Raw genomic sequence first — 20,083 nt, 5'->3', positions numbered from 1 at the left:
CAGAAATTAACATGAGTAGGGCTCAAAACCCCTATACCTTCCCAAGGCCAGAACATAATTTGCACATTACTGAAAGAAATACAAATGAATGTGCATTGTCAGTTTAATATACAAATACTGATATTTATTAATCAAATGTCAATATTATTTGATTTATTAAAGTTATAAAAGTAAAAACATTTATTTTTTTCAGTAAAGTGCAAACTATGTTCTGGCCCTGGGAAGGCACAGGGGTTTTGAGCCCCACTCATGTTAATTTCTGCTCGTTTTGAGTTTCACTCGGTTATTTATTGTAATTTCTGTTTGTTTTGGATTTCATTTATTTATTGATGCTGATTTGTGGTAGTTTCACGCTTGGTAGTTTATTTTATTTTATTTTTGTTCATTTTTGGTTCAATGGAGTTCTTTACTTTTCTTTGAAAAACTTATTATGTGGAATTTTTTTAATTAACAATAATAAATAATACATTGTGCCAACATCGTTCTATAAAAACCTTATATGCCCCCAGGGCATAACTTAAACCCTTGCCCTGAGGCTGTGGGGGAATGTCCTCTTCAAAAACATAATTTCTATCTGGAAATCAACTGCACTGAACAAAATGGATTTCCCAAAATTTTAGTTGTTAGTTGTTAGTTGTTAGTTGTTAGTTGTTAGGTTGTTAGTTGCCTTCCATTCACTTTCGACTATTAAAAAGGGCACCAGCCATTTCAATTTCCAATCCAATGAGCTCTTTTTGAAGTTTCTACGACAACGCTTTCTATAAGAACATTAAATGCCCCCAGGGATAACTTAGAACCCTTGCCCTGAGGGCTTTGGGGGCGGGGGGGATGTCATCCTCAAAGACCTAAATTCCTAAACTTTCAACTACGTTGAACAAAATGGCTATCTCAAAATCTTGATTGGATGTTTTTGGGGAAAAGGTGGACGTGAGAGGGGGGCTAGTTGTCCTCCAATCATTTTCGACCTTAAAAAGGGCACTAGCCCTTTGAATTTCCGATCGAATGAGCCCTTTTTGAAGTTTCTACGACAAAGCTTTCTATAAAAACCTTATATGCCCCCCAGCACGAAACTTACAACCCTTGCCCTGAGGGCTCTGGGAGAGTGTCCTCGTCAAAAACATAATTTCTATCGGGAAATCAACTACACTGAACATGTGTTTGGGGATATGTGCATGGATGTGTTTGGGGATATGGTGGGCGTGGATAGGGTGTTAGTTGCCTTCCAATCAGTTTCGACTATTAAAAAAGACACTAGCCGTTCCAATTTCCAATCGAATGAGCCCTTTTCCAAGTTTCTATGACAACTTCTTCGATAGGAAGTGCCCTGGTCTAAATAAATAAAACATTGTGCCCAAATCATTCTTTACTTAGGCAGCGCTATTGCGCTGTCTATGATTAAGTTAGTTACGCATTACGTTATCCTAAATTATGTTATATTAAAATAAATCTACCTTTTGGTATGTACACATTTTTCATATTTTATGTAGCACAGTTTATTGTGGCTGTTCAATTTCGTCTTTATTCCTTTGAGTAAAACTCCTATAATTCGTACCCATTTAACTAATATTCGCTGTCACACCTAAGTTGATATTTTTGTCTGATATTTTTACATTTCAGACACAATTGCTGAAAACTGTATACTAAGCTGTTCTGAAATGGGGGGGGGGCAAAGGGGAAACGTAGGTTCAGTCGAACTTTCGGCATAACAGTGGCGTAACGTTTAAGATTATTTAATGTTTCCTTCTTCAGTTAATGAAGACAGGCACGTACGTATGACTTATTTCTGGGAGGTGGGGACAGGATTGAGGCTGGGGGACAATTTCTGAGAAAGCCTTAAAAATGGGTAGATTAGAAAGAATTTTGGCAATATCAAGTCGTTGCTTTTCTTCGCCTTAAAATGACTGTTATTATATAGCGCTATTAAGCTTTGTAAAACCAGTCTTTTCGATGTGGTCCATTATTTACCTGTTTGAATCATGTTTTGGAAAGTAGACAAGTCTTAAATTTTCCCTTAGATTATTACACGACAATCATTAAAGTAGAGTTAGGAAAATCTACATAAATTGGTAGTATTCCAATAATAGTACAAGACCATAAGAATGTTAACTCTCACTAATTTCACTTTTATTCCTTATCAATCAAGTTTCCAGAGTATATAGGTAACCTAGAATTTTTTTTCTTTCGTTTTTTGGATACCTGTCGAAACAAAATAAGAGAAACAATCTTGCAAAATCCTGAGGAAAAATATACGATTCCGACAAAAAGATAGTTTATTACCAAAACTCCAACTGTCAACAATTTTTAAGAGTAGAACCCTATCTAAGGCTACTTAAATGTTATCAATTACAAGGCAATACTTCTTAATTGAACTATCACAGATTGAATGGCTACCCAATGAATTCTTCAAGAATGGGGATAAGTTAGCAGACATTTTAAGGAAAATAGGGTATTTTTTTAGAAATTTGGGGGGGGGATTTTTAAGCTATCCTGGGTTTTATTGCTCAGCATGGGTGTAAATTAGTCTGTATTACTGAAGAGCAACGAACCAAGTGCCGCTCTGCTTCATAAAAAGAAAAAGGTCATCAAAATTCACAAATATTTCCTGGAACACTCTTTATTTTCAAACATAAGATATAATAAAATTGTGTATATTGAACGGCCCATAAATAGGGGAAGCACCTGCCCCCTCCTGGAATCTTGCTAATTTAACATTTTGATTTGGCATTCCAATAATCTTCATATATTTCACCTGTCTTTCTAGTTCAACAAATTTCTCCTCCTCGCCTCCTCTCATATAAATAAATTTACTCACGCTTAACGTGGAAACACATATTAGGCCATTGATAAAAAGTAATAGTTTTAATGTTTTAATCTCATTTTAGCACCTCTCGTTTTCTCCTGCTCATCTTATCCTTTTTATTTTGTTGATTTTTTTTTTTAATCGAAGTTGTTTGTTTCCTGGCTATTTGATGTTTGCGTAGCTTTAGGTATCAGTTTCACGGTTACATTAGGGGATAGGAGGAATTTTCAGAAAAAGGAGGAAACGCCTAAAAGCTAAGCGCTCTTAATAAAAATCGCACAATCATATTCAGCATACCAGAGAACCTTACTGTAGAGTTTTTAAGGTTCTAGATACAAGAATGTGGAAATTTGCATTTTTTGCCAGAAGAAAGATCATGGATACAAGTTTATTTGTTGTTTTTTTCCCAAGGGTGATCGTATCGAACCAGTGATCCTAGAAGGTCGAGATGGGGCTCCCTTGATCGGGAATCAAAAGTTCTAGTGCCCTTTTTAAATGACCACAAAGATTGGAGGGCATCTAATCCCACTACCTTTTCCCCCAAAGACATCCAATCAAAATTTTGAGATAGCCTTTTGATTCACATAGTTGAAAGATTCAATAAATATGCCATTGGGTATGATATGACCCCCTTAGTTCCTGGGGGAAAAGCCAATAAAAACGAAATTTGTCACATGTAGGCCTACTGTTATCAAAATTACTTTTTAAAAATTTCGGTTACTATTGAGTCGAGTCGCTCCTTACTTACAGTTCGTTACCACGAACTGCTTGATTGTCGAACCCTTTTTGAACCTCCATTGGTTCTGTTTATCTAGTATTAAAAAAAACTGCATTAGAGCAACAATTAACAAAGACCTATGCCTCTCGTAGAGATGAAGGTAAAATTCTAAATTATGGGATTTTTGCTATCTTAGAAATTACTTAAGCAACCCATAGATTAAATCATGCCCCAGAAAAATTTGTTGAAGTATCTACCTGCACCACTTCCCCTCTATAGGGCACTGGCCCTAGATGAAATGGGGAAAACTTCCAGAAATAGGTCTAAAGCACAAATGAGACCCGAGGAAACTGTTTTGAGCATTACACATTTTTCAAATCCTAATATATTGGGTATTCAAGGATTTTTGAAAATGTGTCCAAAATTCCAAAAAAAACCTGATATGGCTTTTAACTCAATTTAATGCATTCACTTTTTTTAAACTTCAAAGAAAGAAAAGTCAAATCAAAACTAAAGAAACAAAATTTTTTTGTCGAAGTTACTTAGTACCCGAGTTACCAATATTAGGCTACCAAGGATACCTGCTTTTCTACACACTTTTCAAACCTTGAAAATAGGAAGGGGTTGAGGCAGAACTTGACAATGTTATAGTGTATAGTTTAGACTCTGAATCCATTCCTGAAAGTTTCAACCACCCAACTCTCTACTTTATATGATACCGAAGAACCATCACTTAAAAATTTCCCGGAACGATTAACGAACTAGTGTGATGAAGGCCTTGCTTAAGTAAGAGTAAATGAAGCCGTTTTACTGAAGTAGTAGATGAATTTACTTAGGCAAAACTTCATCTTACACTTGAAGCTATTTTTGAAAAGTTTCTACATGAACGAACACTTATCTACTTAAGTGGAATGAAAGCACTAAAGTAAAATGAACACGAGAACTAGGATAGCGAACACGAGAGAAAACACTAAACTTGTTTCCCTTAAAATAATTGTTCCCTTAATATATTTGTGCAAAATATAAACAATACTAGTGGGAGAGTAGTTGATTTTACTAAATGATAATTAAGTGAACATCGGATTTTTCAATGTGTGTCAACTACATATGGTTTGCCAATATAATCCAGCTATAATCTTAAAAAAAAATGAGTCACTCATAAAAAATTAGCTGAACAATTAACAATGAAAGTTTATACTGCGTTCTATTAAACAACTGGATGCCCCCCCCCCCCCCAACCGTCGCAAAAACACTCAAAAATAAGATCCCCCTTTCTGTGGAATAACATTCCTAGTAGCAACCGTTCTAACTTTCTACAGCAGGGTTTTGTTACTTCTTCTGATAATCTGTTTTAGAGAATAAAAAATCAATTACGCATATTGGTTTGGAATCTTGTCATTCCTTTTATGATTAATGATTTTCTTTCAAATCCAACCCATTCTTTTCATGGACTTTCTTCTTTATTTCCTCGTGCTGCTGTGGTGATTGAGCAGTTGGCTAACCAAATACTAACGTCTATGAATTGCCTTTCCTTCCTTTTTTAAGAGAGTAAAAATCAAGAAAGATACGGGTCTTAATACGCTAAATACTACGTCATTAATGTCTAGAGATTATTTTTTATTGAATACCAAAGTTAAATTAAGAAAAATAAAAATTGAAACTCATCTCTGAGATACATTTTCAAAAGAAGTTATTCATTATTATGGCATCATTGTACCATATAATACCATGCCCAGGTTCTTAGAGCGGATCTTAGAAGTCGACCCGCGTGAATTATTTACTTAATTAGAAATACAAGTGATTAACCTGTAAATTGGATTTGTCCAAAATACTACCCGAGCATAAAGATCTGCCATAATTCAATTTGACTACTCATGCCTTCGGGTAATCTTCCAGTAAATCGTAGAATCAGGCACGAACGCAGAATTTTTTTTTCCAGGTCACAGGAAAAGTTACCCCTGTACAGAATAGCCTTTCATTTTGGAAAGTTATTTCATTAGGCGCATACTTCTTAAAAAAAAGGACTGTCGCACTTGAAGCGTATAATCATCAATCTATTAACTGCGAAACTTACTTTGTGGAAACGCCACCGATTTCAACCAACTCCACAAAAAACACAAGGAATTCATCGAAAGACCTAAGACAATTAACCCATTATCCAGCAACTGATACGGTTAACAATTGAGTTAGTTAGCAATTGCATCTAGATATCAGTTAACTTTATTCCAGGAAATATTGACACGATAATTCTGGTTTAGTAGTTTTACATTGGTATAATTTTAATCATTTACCAATCTCTTTTAAATAATAAATTTATTATTTTTGAGACACAGAATTTCAAATAAAAATTAGCATGAAATATAATAGTATCTGTGTATTGTTTCTTTTTTTGGAGCCTATATGAATACGGGGGGGGGGGGTCCTCAGTCATTTTCCATCAAATACCGGGTTCCTCAAAATCACATACTCGAGAAAAAAAATAAACGCTATAATTTTTTTTTAGCAGCTTTACAAGAGTACAAATAACCTGAAATAAAATAATACTCTTTTTGGGCTCTTTTTCCGAAGCCTGTATTAGGAAAGCGATGGAGGTCTACAGGAATCACAGTTTTATTAAAATCACAACTCCCCAGTATCCCTATTTTTGAGCACATGCACATGTATGGCGGGTATTAAAGACTGTATTATCTATTCCAAATTTCAACCAACAGTAGAATACCGTTCTTTGAATGGATGAAAATTTCACGTGACATCACTTTCAACTAATCAGGGGTGTTTTCCATTGACGTGCAATCATTGAAAGGGAAACTGGTATTTTATGCCCTTAATCAAAGCGTCACTGACAGCCAACGAAAACCACCAGTTCTTGAGCAAAATTAAATTAAAAAAAACAAGTTTTTTTAAACTGAAAGTAAGGAACGATATTAAAACTTAAAACGAACAGAAATTATTCCGTATATGAAAGGGGCTCTCCCCTCCTCAACGCCTCGCTCTTTACGCAAAAGTTTTTATTGTTTTAAAAAATAAAGTTGTGAGACAGAGTCAAACTTTAGCGTAAAGTGTGAGGTGTTGAGGAGGGACAGCCCCTTTCATATACGGAATAATTTCCGTTCGTTTTAAGTTTTAATGTCACTCCTCACTTTCAGTTTATAAAACTTGTTTTATTTATTTAATTTCTGATCGTTTTTTACTTAATGCAGCTTTTATTTTGGCTCGCTGTCATTGAATAAGTAAACAAAATTTGCATAAAAATTTTACTTTTCTTTTGCTAAATGGCTGTCTCTAAATTTGGTTCTGACGTAATTTACAAATTAACTTACGTAACGAACTTCTATATTCGTATTTTTTTCTTCTGGCAAAAAACACAAAGTTGCATATTTTTGCAGATATGAGCTTGAAACCTATGTAATAGGGTTTTCTGATACGCTGAATCTGACGGTGTGATTTTCATTAAAATTCTTTCACTTTTAGGGGATGTTTCCCCCCTCTTTAAAAAAATTAGGTAAATTTTCTCAGGCTCGTAGCCTTTGATGAGTAATACTAAACTTAATAAAATTCATATATTTAAAATCAGCATTATAAGCCCATTCTTTTGATGCATTTATTGACATCAAAGTTCCGTTTTTAAATGTTTCGATTACTTTTGAACCATATCGCTTGTTTTTTTTTATTGTTTTTTTTTTATTACGTATATGTTATTACGTATGTTAGGGGGTTCTCCACTTATTCAATACCACGTTCATTAAATTAAAATTTAAAAAATTTTTTTATTAACAATCCCCTGAATCACAAAGGCCGTTTAATTAGAATAGATAGCTCTTTTGCAAGCACTAAAAAAAACTGTAGCGTAAAGAGTGAGGTATTGACTTGGGGGAGAACCCCCTCATATACGTAATAATTTCTGTTCATTTTAAGTTCTAATGTTGCTTCTTACTTCCAGTTGAAAAAACTTGTGTTTTTTTAATTTAATTTCTGATAGTTTTTTAAATAATGCTTGGAAATACGGCGCCCCCTTCATATAAATGTCCCTTACCCCAAAGAAACATCCTCCACGGAAAGATTCTCCCGAGTAACACCCTCCTCCAGCCCCCCCCCCCCACCAGAAAAAAATTCTTCCTGAAAATGTCTGTATACGTCCCACTAACCAATACAATATGTAAGCAATGGGCAAAGTTCATAACTTGCAGCCCTTCCCCTAGGAACTGTGAGGGATTAAGTCATCGTAAAAGACATATTTATTAGATTTTCGACAAAATGGCGACAAATGGCTATGTTGAACAAAATGGCTATCTCAAAATTTTAATTGGGTGACTTTGAGAAAAAAATGAGCGTGGGAAAGGGCCAAGTTACCCTCCATTTTTTTGGCCACTTAAAAAGGGCACAAGAATTTGTAATTCCCGTTCCAATGAGCCCTCCTACGATATTCTAGGACCACTGGGTCAATACGATTACCCCTGGGGAAAAAAAAAACGAATAAACACGCACCCGTGATCTTTCTTCTGGCAAAAAATGCAAAATTCCACATTTTTGTAGATAGGAACTTGAAACCTCTACAGTAGGGTTCTATGCTATGCGGAATATGATGATGTGGATTTCATTAGGGTTCTGCATTTCTTAGAGGGTATTTCTCCCTTTATTCGAAAATCAGCCAAGTTTTCTCGGGCGCTTTGGTTTTTATGCGTAACATCAAACTTGATGAAACTTATATATTTGAAATCAGAATTAAAATTTGATTCTTTTGATGTATCTGTTGGTACCAAAATTCCATTTTTTAGAGTTTCGGTAACCATTGAGCCGGGTCGCTCCTTACTTACAGTTCGTTACTACGAACTGTTTCATAAGAATTTCATGTTACTGTTGGTTCAAATTAGAGAGGAGATACTTCAAATTTGAGACAAGTGGCCAAGATAACGATATTGGAGGGTTACAGAAACGAGACTGGCGGACCACGTTCACTAACATGTGTATGAAGCCGAGTAATGGTTGAACCTTTTCCGGGAAATACCCCGGTTTCGCCAAAATCACACTCCCTACGGAAATTGGAAATATTACCTGACATTAAACCACATATCTGACAAGTATTTTGTGGTCACAGCGATAGCTGCAACCTAGTAAAGAGCGAACCAGAGTCCATAGTTACCAAAAATTTTAAATCCAGTTTTTAAAAAACTATCTGTTGAGAAAAAAATGTTGATTTGAAGCTGATTCAGAAATGATAGCTTTATTTTAATTAATTTCACTAGTAAAAGCTTAGGCCTACTGCAAAAACAAATTTATGGGAATCCTGAAAGAGTCTGAAATCCCTCAAAATTGACGTCAAATCAAAACGAAAAGTGCAACATTGGAATCACCCTGGTCGAGACCCTGGACAGGAGAATTACAGTCACCCCACCTTGAACAGCAAGTAAAATTGCTCTTTTTTTTACATGGGAAGCAGTGATACCTCCTTTTTAGCCTGTTTTTCCCCAGGACTGATCGTATCGGACCAGCGATCATAGAATACTAGAAGCCTCATTTGAACAGAAATTTGAACAAAGTGACGTTTTCTGCCATTTTGTGCTACCAAACTTCCATTTTTACCCAAAGAGGGTTAAAATGCCAGAGAATAGAAATTCTAAGATAGCCAATTGATTTTTCATGGTTTAAAACCCTAACAGAAGGGTTTGAACCCGCCATCTTGATAGGCCACAGAAGAGTAGCGTTTTCTGCCATTTTGTGCCACAAAACATGAATTTTTGCCCACATAATGATTTGAAAACTGCTAATAATAATACGAATGATGCAGGGATTACCAAGATTTTTGATTAATCGTCAGCAAATGATGACCATAGGCGACAAAAGAAATTGCACCACAGCAAAGGGGCGTTTTCGGCCATTTTGTGTCACAGAACGTCAATTGTCGCCCAAAGAGGGTCAAAATAATGCGGAGATAGTCAATAAATTTGCCATAGTCTAAAACAGTCAACTAGCCCTCTGTTAAACAGTTCGTGGTAACGAACTGTAAGTAAGGAGCGACCCAGCTCAATGGTAACCGAAACTCTAGAAAACGGTATTTTGATACAAATAGATACATCAAAAGAATCACATTTGATTGTTGATTTCAAATACATAAGTTTCATCAAATTTAATCCTACCCATCAAAAGTTAGGCGCCTGAGAAAATTTGGCTGATTTTCGAAAAAAGGGGGAAAGACCCCCTAAAAAATTTAGAACCTTAATGAAAATCACACCATCATATTCCGCTTATCAGAGAACCCTACTGTAGATGTTTCAAGCTCTTATTTACAAAAATATGAAATTTAGCATTTTTTGCCAGTATAAAGATCCCGGGTGCGTGTTTATTTGTTTTTTTGTCTGTTTTTTTTTCCCAGGGGTGATCTTATCGACCCAGTGGTACTAGAATATCGTGGGAGGACTCATTGGAATAGAAATTGAAAGTTCTAGTGCCTTTTTTAAGTGACAAAAAAAATAGAGGGCAACTAGGCCCCCTGCCACGCTCATTTTTTCCCAAAGTCACCTGATCAACATTCTGAAATAGCCATTTTGTTCAGCATGTTCAAAAATATAATAAGTATCTCTTTTAGGATGACTTAATCCCCCGAAGTTCCCGGGGGGAGGGCTGAAAGTTACGAATTTTACCCACTGTTAACATGTAGTATTGGTTATTTGGAAGTATACAGACGTTTTCAGGGGAGATTTTTCCTGGTAGAGGGGAGGGGTCAGGGGTTATGTGGGAGGATCTTTCCATGAAGGAAGTTTTCATGGGGGAAGGGACATTGCTATGAAGGGGACGCCGGACTTCCCAGCATTATTTAAAAAAGATCATAAATTTAATATAAAAAAACAAGTATTTCAACTGCAACAGCACCAACATCGAAACTTTAAACTAACAGAAAATATTACATATATAATTGGGTTCACTCTGTAGTCAATGCCTCGCTCTTTAAGCCAAAGATTTTTTAGTACTTTCATAAGAGCTATTTATTCTAATTAACGGCCTTTGTGATTAAGCGGTCATTTCTAAAGAATTGGAACAAATTTGAACTTTTGCTTAAAGAGCAAAGTATTGACAAGGGGGCGAACCCCCTAATAAACGTATTAATAATATATGAATATAGAAGTTCATTACGTAAGTTATTTCGTAAGTTACGTACATTTATTACTAATAACAACTTTCATAAATAAAATTAAACAAGTTTTGAGAAAGCCATTTAATAAGAGTAAATCAATATGAAAAAATTGTTTTAATTATTCATGTACAGTGAGCCAAGATCAAAACCAGCATTCATTCAAAAACGTTCAAAAATTAAATAAAAAAAACAAGTTTTTTAAACTGAAAGTAAGGAGCGACATTAAAACTTAAAACGAACAGAAATTATTCTGTATATGAAAGAGATTGTCCCCTCCTCAACGCCTCGCTCTTTACGCTAAAGTTTGACTCTGTCTCACAACTTTATTTTTTAAAAGAATAAAAAACTTTAGCGTAAAAAGCGAGGCGTTGAGGAGGGGACAGTCTCTTTCATATACAGAATAATTTCTGTTCGTTTTAAGTTTTAATGTCGCTCCTTACTTTCAGTTTAAAAAACTTGTTTTTTTTATTTAATCTTCAATAAGAAAGAATGTGGCTTTTTTGCATCGTTAGCAAGTATCTCATTTTTTTGCAATTCATTGTCCCTCCTAGGGCTAGAAGATTAACGCCAGATCACTGAGAAATATTTAAGGTCTCATTTAAATGCGTCTCCCTCTCTCTATATGCATTTTATTAGCTCATCTAATAACTCCACCATCAGAGGTGGGGCTGGGATGTATAATATCGGTATGGGATATATGGGATGTATTACCATAACCTCCATGGTCAAAAATCATTAAACATAGGTTTATAATTCCCCTCTAGTATACTCCCTCTCCCAGCTCCTTTAGTAGGAGAAAACTAAAAAACGCGTTTTGAAAAGAAATCGTAATGATCAAATCGGTCATTTATTTATTTTCATTTCAAGAAAATAATTAGATGTTTTATGTGCAACTCTCAATGATACTGGTGAAAAAAAAATACCCTTTCATACTTTTTAGTTATGTAACAATGGTGCAAATATCTTGTGGAAAAGTGTAATAGAGGTGGAAAATAAAACCTATAGTTAATGTCGTTGTTTAAACAAAAATCATATTGATTTCTTTAGTTTCATTGTCTAAATTTAAAAAAAAAATTTTGTAAGGTGCATATTTAAATAAATAAAAACCAGCACAAAATAATGGAAAAAAGTTTTCTTACGCAAGTAAAGAACCAAATTAAAACTTAAAACGAGCAAAAATTATTGTTTCGCAGATTCGTAAGCTATATATACAAAAATAGCTCTTTATTGAAAACCATGCAGTCTTGAGTTTTTAGGTAATTACAACTGTATACTAAACGTCATCGATATCATGGTCAGTAAGAGACTATCGAGAGACTTATAAATTAGTCTTTTATTTTCTGCAGGTTACTCATGATACTTTCTGATCCAAGAGAACACCCTGTTTTTTTATTATTTAGGATGGTTTTGTGTTTCCAGGAAGGAGTTAGTTTCCAGAATTCTACAGATCTCAGGAAATATCACGAAATATCATAATCTGCGAAGCAATAATTTTTGTTTATTTTAAGTTTCAACTTCGATCTTTACTTCCGTAATATAAAACTTTAATCTTGGAATAAAATGACGATTTATTTGTTTATATGAATGATGGCTATATTTGTATACAAATGATGTTTATATATTTGTTTCTCTATAAGTGAAACCATAATGTTTGCTTCTGTTTCTTATTTTAGTCTGGTAGTTGTATCCATCCCTTGAAATGCATATGTTACCGAGAATGTCCGAAATGTGGTTAATGTCGATATTCACCGGTGAATATTCGAAATTCCTTTTTCTCTGCTTGGATTCAATTAGTTTTGCGATTCAGCCTAATCAGCCTTATGCAAGCTTTGATGGTAAAAGTTAAAGTTAGGTTAGCTTATGTTAGTTTAGGTTAGGTCAGGTTAGATTAGGTTAGGTTCTAAATATCAGAAATGGGTTAAAAACCTAAGCTAACCGAACCTAATCAAAACTAATCTATTCTAACCTAACCTGTCATCATCAAACCTTGCATTAAATTTAAAAGTTGACTGGCAACGCTGAATAAATCCAAGAAGAAAAAAGTATTTAGGACATTTACCGGTGAATGTCGACATTCACCAATTTGCAGACATTCATTGTAACATATACAAACTACAACACAGTGGCGCCAATTCACGAAAATGTAGGGGGGGGCAAGGATTTTTTTTTAAATTAAGATGCAAAAAAAAGAACAACATTTAGCAAACATACCTAAAACAGGGGGTAGCGGCGAGGTCGCTGCTTGGCAAAATTGTTGACTAATCTATCCAAATCCAGTTTCTTTACATCCTCTTTTTCAACGGCCATTATCATGAGATCACTGAGTCTGTCGTTTCCCATCGTCGATCGCAGATAGTCTTTCACACGCCCTAATGCCGAGAAGAATCGTTCATTACTGGTAGTGGTCACAGGCAAAGTAGCAACTAGCTTCATCAGTTTTAGCACTGCAGAATAGGCAACTGGGAGGTCGGATAAGATTTCGATAGCTCGAAGAAGATGCATTTTTGAAGTATCACCTTTTGACAGATGCAGCTTCGCAAGAGAAAGCTGGGATTCTATGGCATGGTCGTCAACACCTAGAATCTCTTGATAATGACACATAACTCTTTCCACTTTTGAAATTTCGAAAAAATTGGAACTTGAGGGGTCGAAGGCAGATAAAGCGTCGAGCAGAGGCATATTCTGCATGAAACGTTGGTCCATCTCACTCGTGAAACGATCTATTACCTCAAAGTACAGAAGTTTACCGCAGTCTGATTTAACTGGCTGACTGATATTGCGTTTACCGGTTGTTGAGTTTGAAAGAAAGGCTTTGAGACGAATGGAAATGGCTTGACTTCTCTTGTTTCGAGCACTGGTTTTAGATTGTGGAGATTTCGATTCCTGGATATCGTTTAAAGCTAAGAATTCAGATATGTTTTTGCTTAAGTTGTTCCATTCGTTATCATTTCTCAGCTTTTTGAGTGTCTCATATGTCCCAGAAATCAGTGCAAGTGCCTTATAAATCAAGAAACTTCCGGATTGAAGTTGCTCTGATAAACAATTTACAATGACTAATACTTTTTCCATTATGTGTAAAGTTGAAACAAAAGAGGCAGAGTTGATTTTGTCCAGTAGTCCTTTTGCTTCACACGCTGCCTCGCCGTTGGAACTATCAGAGACTGCAGCAAGCACAGTAGCAATACAATCAAATCTGGCCTTCACCCTCGAAATAGAGCGGACTGCGTAAAACCAGCGAGTCTGGACGGTCCTCTCTAGCTCCAAGACTGTTTGCCCACTAATACGCTGGGATTCCACAAATAGCTCGTGACGAGTATTGCTGCATGATATAAATGCGTAAAGTCTTTGCACCACAGAGAAAAATTCAGAAAGTTCGCTGATATTTTTTAGGCAGTCAGTCAAAACCAAGTTCAATCTGTGGGCGTGACAGTGTACATAAACTGCAAGAGGCACCTTCTCCCTAAACTTTGCTTGAACTCTGTTAAAGTCCCCACTCATAGCAGATGCGCCATCATAAGATTAGGCAATACACAGCATCGAATCTACACCAAGCTTTTCTGTAGTTTCACAAATCAAGGTGGATCAGCCCTCAGCGTATAATTTTTGCATGTGATAGCAGCCAATTGGTCGCTCCACTGCTTTTCCATTTGATGTGTACCTGAGTAGGATCGCTAATTGTTCTTTTCTAGAAACGTCTTTTGTCTTGTCGACAAGAATAGCAAAGTAATTAGCTGATTTTACTTCTGAAATAATATCTTGGCGCAAGGCATTTCCTGTCAGTGTAACTGCCTCATTTTGGTACTGATGACTGCAATAGTGACCATATCGGCGCTGTAACTTGGCCTTCAGCTTTTCGTCACCTTTAGACATTTCCTCCATCAATTCAACCAAATTACTCCGGTTTGCAGATGTTTCTGATTCGTTATGACCCCTCAAAGCAAGACCCTGGCGGCCAAGAAAGCAAATAGCGCGAAAAATGTACTTCACATGATATATATTTTCCTGAACCTCTTGAGATCTGTACTGAATTATGGAATTCGCTATAGATTTCGAAGTACCAGTACTCATTATCTTAAATTCCGTCCATGCTGACATACAATGCCTATGTCTTTCAGAACCATCATGTTGCTTTAAGAGTGCAGAACTGTCTTTCCACTTGCAAAATCCTGACTCAATGAAAGCCCTTTTTACAGCAGTTTCTCAAGCCCTTAGAGTCCCAATAGAAAAATGGTGGCTAGCACAACAAAACATAAACTTCGAATTTTTTGAGTATTCAATCCATTCAAAAGTCTTATAACAATGTGGACTGAATTTCATTCCGTTAGAAGTGGAAGACGGATATCTCTGAAGAAGCGGTTGGGCTGGTTTATCATGACGCGTCCTCCGGATATCTCAAAGAGTTTCTTGACTGCTACTGGAGCCCGCAAGGAGTTCAGTGATGCAGACGGATCTTTCATCTTGATCTGAGCCATTTATTGTTCCGCTTGTTTCCGAAATTCTGTCACAGGTGGGGGAATTTATCTCAACTAACCCGAGACTTTGGGCGCTGACACTATTGCCAGTTTCTTGCACTAAAGTTTCTTCATTTTTCTTCCGCATATTCACCGAAAAAAAATCCAAAGTTTGTTGTGGCTTTTTACTCATAGTTAAACGAATAGTAGACAATGACTTCACTGAGACACGGCAAGAGAAGAACTGAAGAAACACGTAGAAACTCACTTAGAAAATCACTCCCATACTCCACGGTGAAACTACCCCGCTTAGAAACCCCATAAACCAATCACTTACATTTCCTGCTCACGACAGTCCCATACACTCCACTGGGACTAGTCATCCCATAAACTATTCAACAACGTCAAGAATCTGCTGACCAAAACCCCTTGAAACCCTAGAACACATTTCCTTTCCCAGCTACTAAAAAAGGCAATATACAAAACTCATAGTTTACAACGAATTCTTCACAAGAACAATAACAAACGGGTACTGACCACATGAAGCTTAGTTTTGAATGAACCCTACTCGGAAATAAAATAGTGTAGACACGCTCGCTCTTAGACATTTCAAAACAAGATTATATAATTAGGGCACCAGTTTGTTGGTCGTATTTATTGGACCAGTTGCTGGTTTAATATAGCACATAGCTAAAATAGAAAATAGCTGTGAAATATAAATAAGAAGGTAATTTTCAAAGTGTAGGGGGGGGCCATGGCCCCCCTGCCCCCCCTAATTGGCGCCTCTGCTACAACAGTGGTTTTCAAACTATGTTCCACGGATCACTGGGGGTATCGTACATGGTCTGCGAAGATCCCAATGTTTCTTTTTTTATACTATGCATTATCTTGTTCTATTGTGCAATTATCTTCTTAGATTTTTAGCATAAATACGTGGAAAGTGAGGTAAGGGAGCAATTGTAAAACTTGTTATAAAATTAAGGATTGTAAAGAAGTGTATAATGTTAAGTTTACACAGATACCCATTTTTTTTAGAATCTACCTTCAGTTATCTAATCATCATCATTAGACACTAAATTATACATTTACACATTCTTCTGTACATTTACAATTTTTTTTTTTTTTAGTTTTAGTTTGTTTATTCATGCAGGATTCCTACGACATGTAATGAGTTTTGGTAGGTCAGTAATGGTAAAAGTTTGAGAACCACTGTACTGCACCATATTTGGAAACATCTGATGCATGAGTGTTCCCAGGGGGGCTCTAGGGGCTCAGGCCCAACAAAATCCAAATTTTATTGAATTTGTCGGTGCTTCTTTTTTAAATTGTCAAATAATATTTTTTTTTATTACTATTGTTCCCCAAAGTATATTACTACTGCTTCCCCTCCCCCGATTCTTTTTATTACTGGACCCCTCCCGAAAAGAATTAAAGGGTATGTTCCTGATTTGATAAGCGACGTGGAGCCACCATTTGTGCGGCCTAACCCACAATACACAGACAATTAACCAAAAAACCGCATGAAAAAATCCATTAAACAGCTACTGACATGGTTAACAATCGAGTTTTTACGAGTGACTTTAGTCTTCAGATATTCCACTTCTTTCAGCAGCTCATGGATGAGAGGAAGCATTCTTTTGTCTCCGAGTCAAGAATAGCCGCAATTTAGATGCCCATGATGATTAAGACATTCTAGGCCAAAAATGCCAGTCATCAGATGATTTGTTTGGCCTTCTGCCCATAATGTAAAAGTTGATTTTTTTTTTCAGGGTGAATAAAAACCACAATTTAATACCAGAGCGGAAAGAAGGGAGTTTCAAAGAGAGGGGCTAATCCCCCAAATTAATGCTGTCTTAAGAAAGCAACAAAAACAGTGACAAAGACTGCCCCACTTCTCCGTGACTAAGAAATAGAGAAATTCCAAAAAAAGAAGTGCGCGTTTTGAGACTGATGTATTACATTGTTTCGTGTGCCAATAAATTAATATATTTATAAAATTATTTTATGGTTAAGGGTACACTTCTGAAGTACAGAAAGACCGCAATGAAATCTCAAAGCTGGTATTGATAAACAGGTTTCCGCTGCACGGTGAGATATTGCTCAGTCCGTGACAAAGATTTAAACGTTAGTTTTTTGGGGTTTAGGGGGACTTAAAGGTAGTTAGGTTAGGTTACGTATTTAATATATGCTATGCTTTACCCCCCCCCCCCTAATATGCAAATATACAACGAAAATTTCTTCATAAACTATTATATTTTCATCCTATTTTGTTTTATTTCATTAGCATTAACCAAACTTCTATTCTCGCATGTGTCCTGTATTTCAGAAGAGTATCGTCTAAAGTTATTTCATGCATAAAGCAATAAAAATGGATCTTATAAACGAAGGGTAAAGATGTGAATAAACATCTCAAAGTTGGCTGCTAGAATAAGACTCGATTGTCCAACACAAAAGATGCACGGAGCCATTTACAAGAATAAATCATTTCTAAGTATTTTTTGTTGATGACGAAACTGCAAAACTATGCGAACTTAAGCAATAATACAATCACCACTGTTTCATTTTGTTTTGTAATTTAGTCAAAATTTTTAAAATCTTTTTTTTATTGAATACAAAAAAAAATCTATTCACATCAGCCAAATTAAAAACTGCTTTTGGGCTAAACAACTAACCTAAAACTAAATCTAAATTCGCGAGCCGTAGGAATGAAAATTTCAATGGGAAGATTCGAAAATATTTCTCTACTAGAAAATACACACCCATCTTTATAACTCAGAATTTGGCTAATTCAGAACTCCCTGTTCCGAGAAAAGTAAGCCATCATCAGAATCAGCAAATGCTTCATTATCAGAATACGGTCATAAACATAATAAAATAACAGAGAAAACAACCAAATATTATATACTACTAACACTAGTAACAATTCACTGGAGTATGAAGCCGACTGAGGCCAACACAGGTGCGCACGCTCCGCCTCCGTATTCGGCAACCTCCCATCTTTTATTCATAAGACGTGGTCTAGGCATATTAACCTTTCTTTTATTATAACCCTAGAAAGTGGGATCGGACCACGTTTTTTGTATACCTTACTGTTTGAATGTACGGTCAGCACGGCCGTATCCAGGATTTTATCCGGGGGGGGGGAGGGCAAATATGCATCAAAAATGTGTTTTTAAATATATTTATTACGTTTTTACGAGTCAATCAAACGAGTACCTGTAACTATTCTAAACAATCCCTTTGGAACAGTCCCAGCAAATCTTCCTCGGGCTTTCTAAGCATTCGCCTCTCAGAGCCATACTTGATCCCTGTCATGACCGTGGCATCTAATATTGTCATCTTAGTTTGCAGACTTATTTTCTTAGTCTACTGAACTTTTAACGTTTAACATTATATTAATTACGGGTTCATTCTTACGAAAAAAAGGTTGATGTAAAAAACTCAGTTTTTGAACTTATCCATCGCAAAGCATATTTACCAAACCAAATCATTTCAAATTCAGCTTACCTCCCTGTTCTGCTTTATAACATTTTTCTGGCGACCTCTCTGAAACCTAAAGCTGTTACTTCTATAGAGCTCGTTGTCTTCTTCTGGATGTCCAAAGACCTTGGCGCGTTCACACATTTCCAATAAATGAGCTTCAACATTTTGCATACTTCCAATATTTTTGTTTGTCAATGCCCCAATGGCTCTTTTCGCCCTCGTGAGAGGGGGCATTTTAACACTATGATCATCTTTAACCCCTCTTTCGTCTAAAACTCGCACTGGGAGATGCGCTGACAGGTCAAAACCATTGAGAGAGCATGGCGATAGGTCACTTTTCTTACTAGAAATGCTCAAAAGGTTGTCACATGATTTGCAAAGGTTACACGACGACCTAGTTTTTTCTTCTTTACGTCTAACACCAAATTGTTTTAAAAGTCGCTCCATTTTTCAGTCATATCCTGTAAGAATGAATGTCAAGATTAAAGACACAGAAGCTGTCTAATACATAAAGTGGTTTCCAAGGCAAATGTTCTAAGTAGGATACCAGTTGAAAGTATCTTAATTCTGAAGGCTTTTTTCTAAGAGCCCAGCGAAGTAGGCGTTTCTTACATTAGAAAGGACTTAAAACAATCAATAAAACAGATTCTTTATAGATTAGACAAAGAAACACCAGTTAGAAATAGGCTAGACAATTTTACCGTTTCTCAAAAAAGAAGGAGGGATTCCACATTCTTTTCACAGATGACAGAATGTTTCTTTTTTTCTTTTCTTTACATCTGTCAATAGTTTTCAGAATTCTACAAAGACATGGAATAGTTCAGACATGAGTCAGTTCATTTGAAACAGTTTTTCAGAAATACGGTGTGCATGAACTTCGAGGCGATAATTTTTGTTCGTTATAAGCTTCAACTTCGCTCTTTACTTTCATCAGTTTGCTTTTTTAAAGTTAGTTAAGAACTTTTTGTATTTGTGCCATCGATCGACAGTGCAGATATTTATCAGTGAAGAGCCATATTCCCTGTACTACAAATGGTCATATTTCGTCCATCCCTATAAAAGTAGAAAAAAAAACAATCCTTCAGTGCTAGCATTTGGATTCTTTTGTCCTTGTGCATTATATGGGCCTTTCTAAAAAGTCAAAAATAATTTCTGAGACCACACTGGCTAATCATGATAAAACAAAAAATCGCGAAGAAAGGAAGGAAACCAGGATAATTAACAGCCAGTGAAAAAATTGAAAAACTATGCAAATATTTTGGTCAAGACCTCCGCTTGACCGTCCTCAGCAGAATAAAACTGATAAAAATATAAAAACCAAACCTTAAAATAAAAACACCAAACTAAAAATTGGACGACCCTTTCCTAGTAACGGTAGTAGAAAGTGTAACCTAGTAGAAAGGGTAACTCACCGTTACCCTTTCACCGTTACTAGGAAAGGGTCGTCCAATTTTAGTTTGTTGTTTTTATTTTAAGGTTTGGTTTTTATATTTTTTATCAGT

General features: G+C 35.9%; 1 protein-coding gene across 1 annotated transcript in view; it reads right to left on the bottom strand.

Annotated features, from left to right (window-relative positions):
- The window catches only part of hwt (SH2 domain-containing adapter heavyweight), a 251,695-nt gene that overhangs the window by 210,783 nt on the left and 20,829 nt on the right, over window positions 1-20,083 (bottom strand). Inside the window, exon 2 of the mRNA XM_089094872.1 lies at window positions 18,606-19,042. Coding sequence (XP_088950998.1) covers window positions 18,606-19,028 — 423 coding nt within the window. The 5' untranslated portion in view covers window positions 19,029-19,042. The remainder of the gene's footprint in view (window positions 1-18,605; window positions 19,043-20,083) is intronic.

This window comes from Artemia sp. Qi Xiang Cuo, chromosome 9 (assembly GCF_049724085.1).
Source record: "Artemia sp. Qi Xiang Cuo chromosome 9, ASM4972408v1, whole genome shotgun sequence".
Taxonomy (NCBI): Eukaryota; Metazoa; Arthropoda; class Branchiopoda; order Anostraca; family Artemiidae; genus Artemia; species Artemia sp. Qi Xiang Cuo.
The sequence above is the reverse complement of the archived record's forward strand: the minus strand, read 5'-3'. Positions and strand labels throughout refer to the sequence as shown.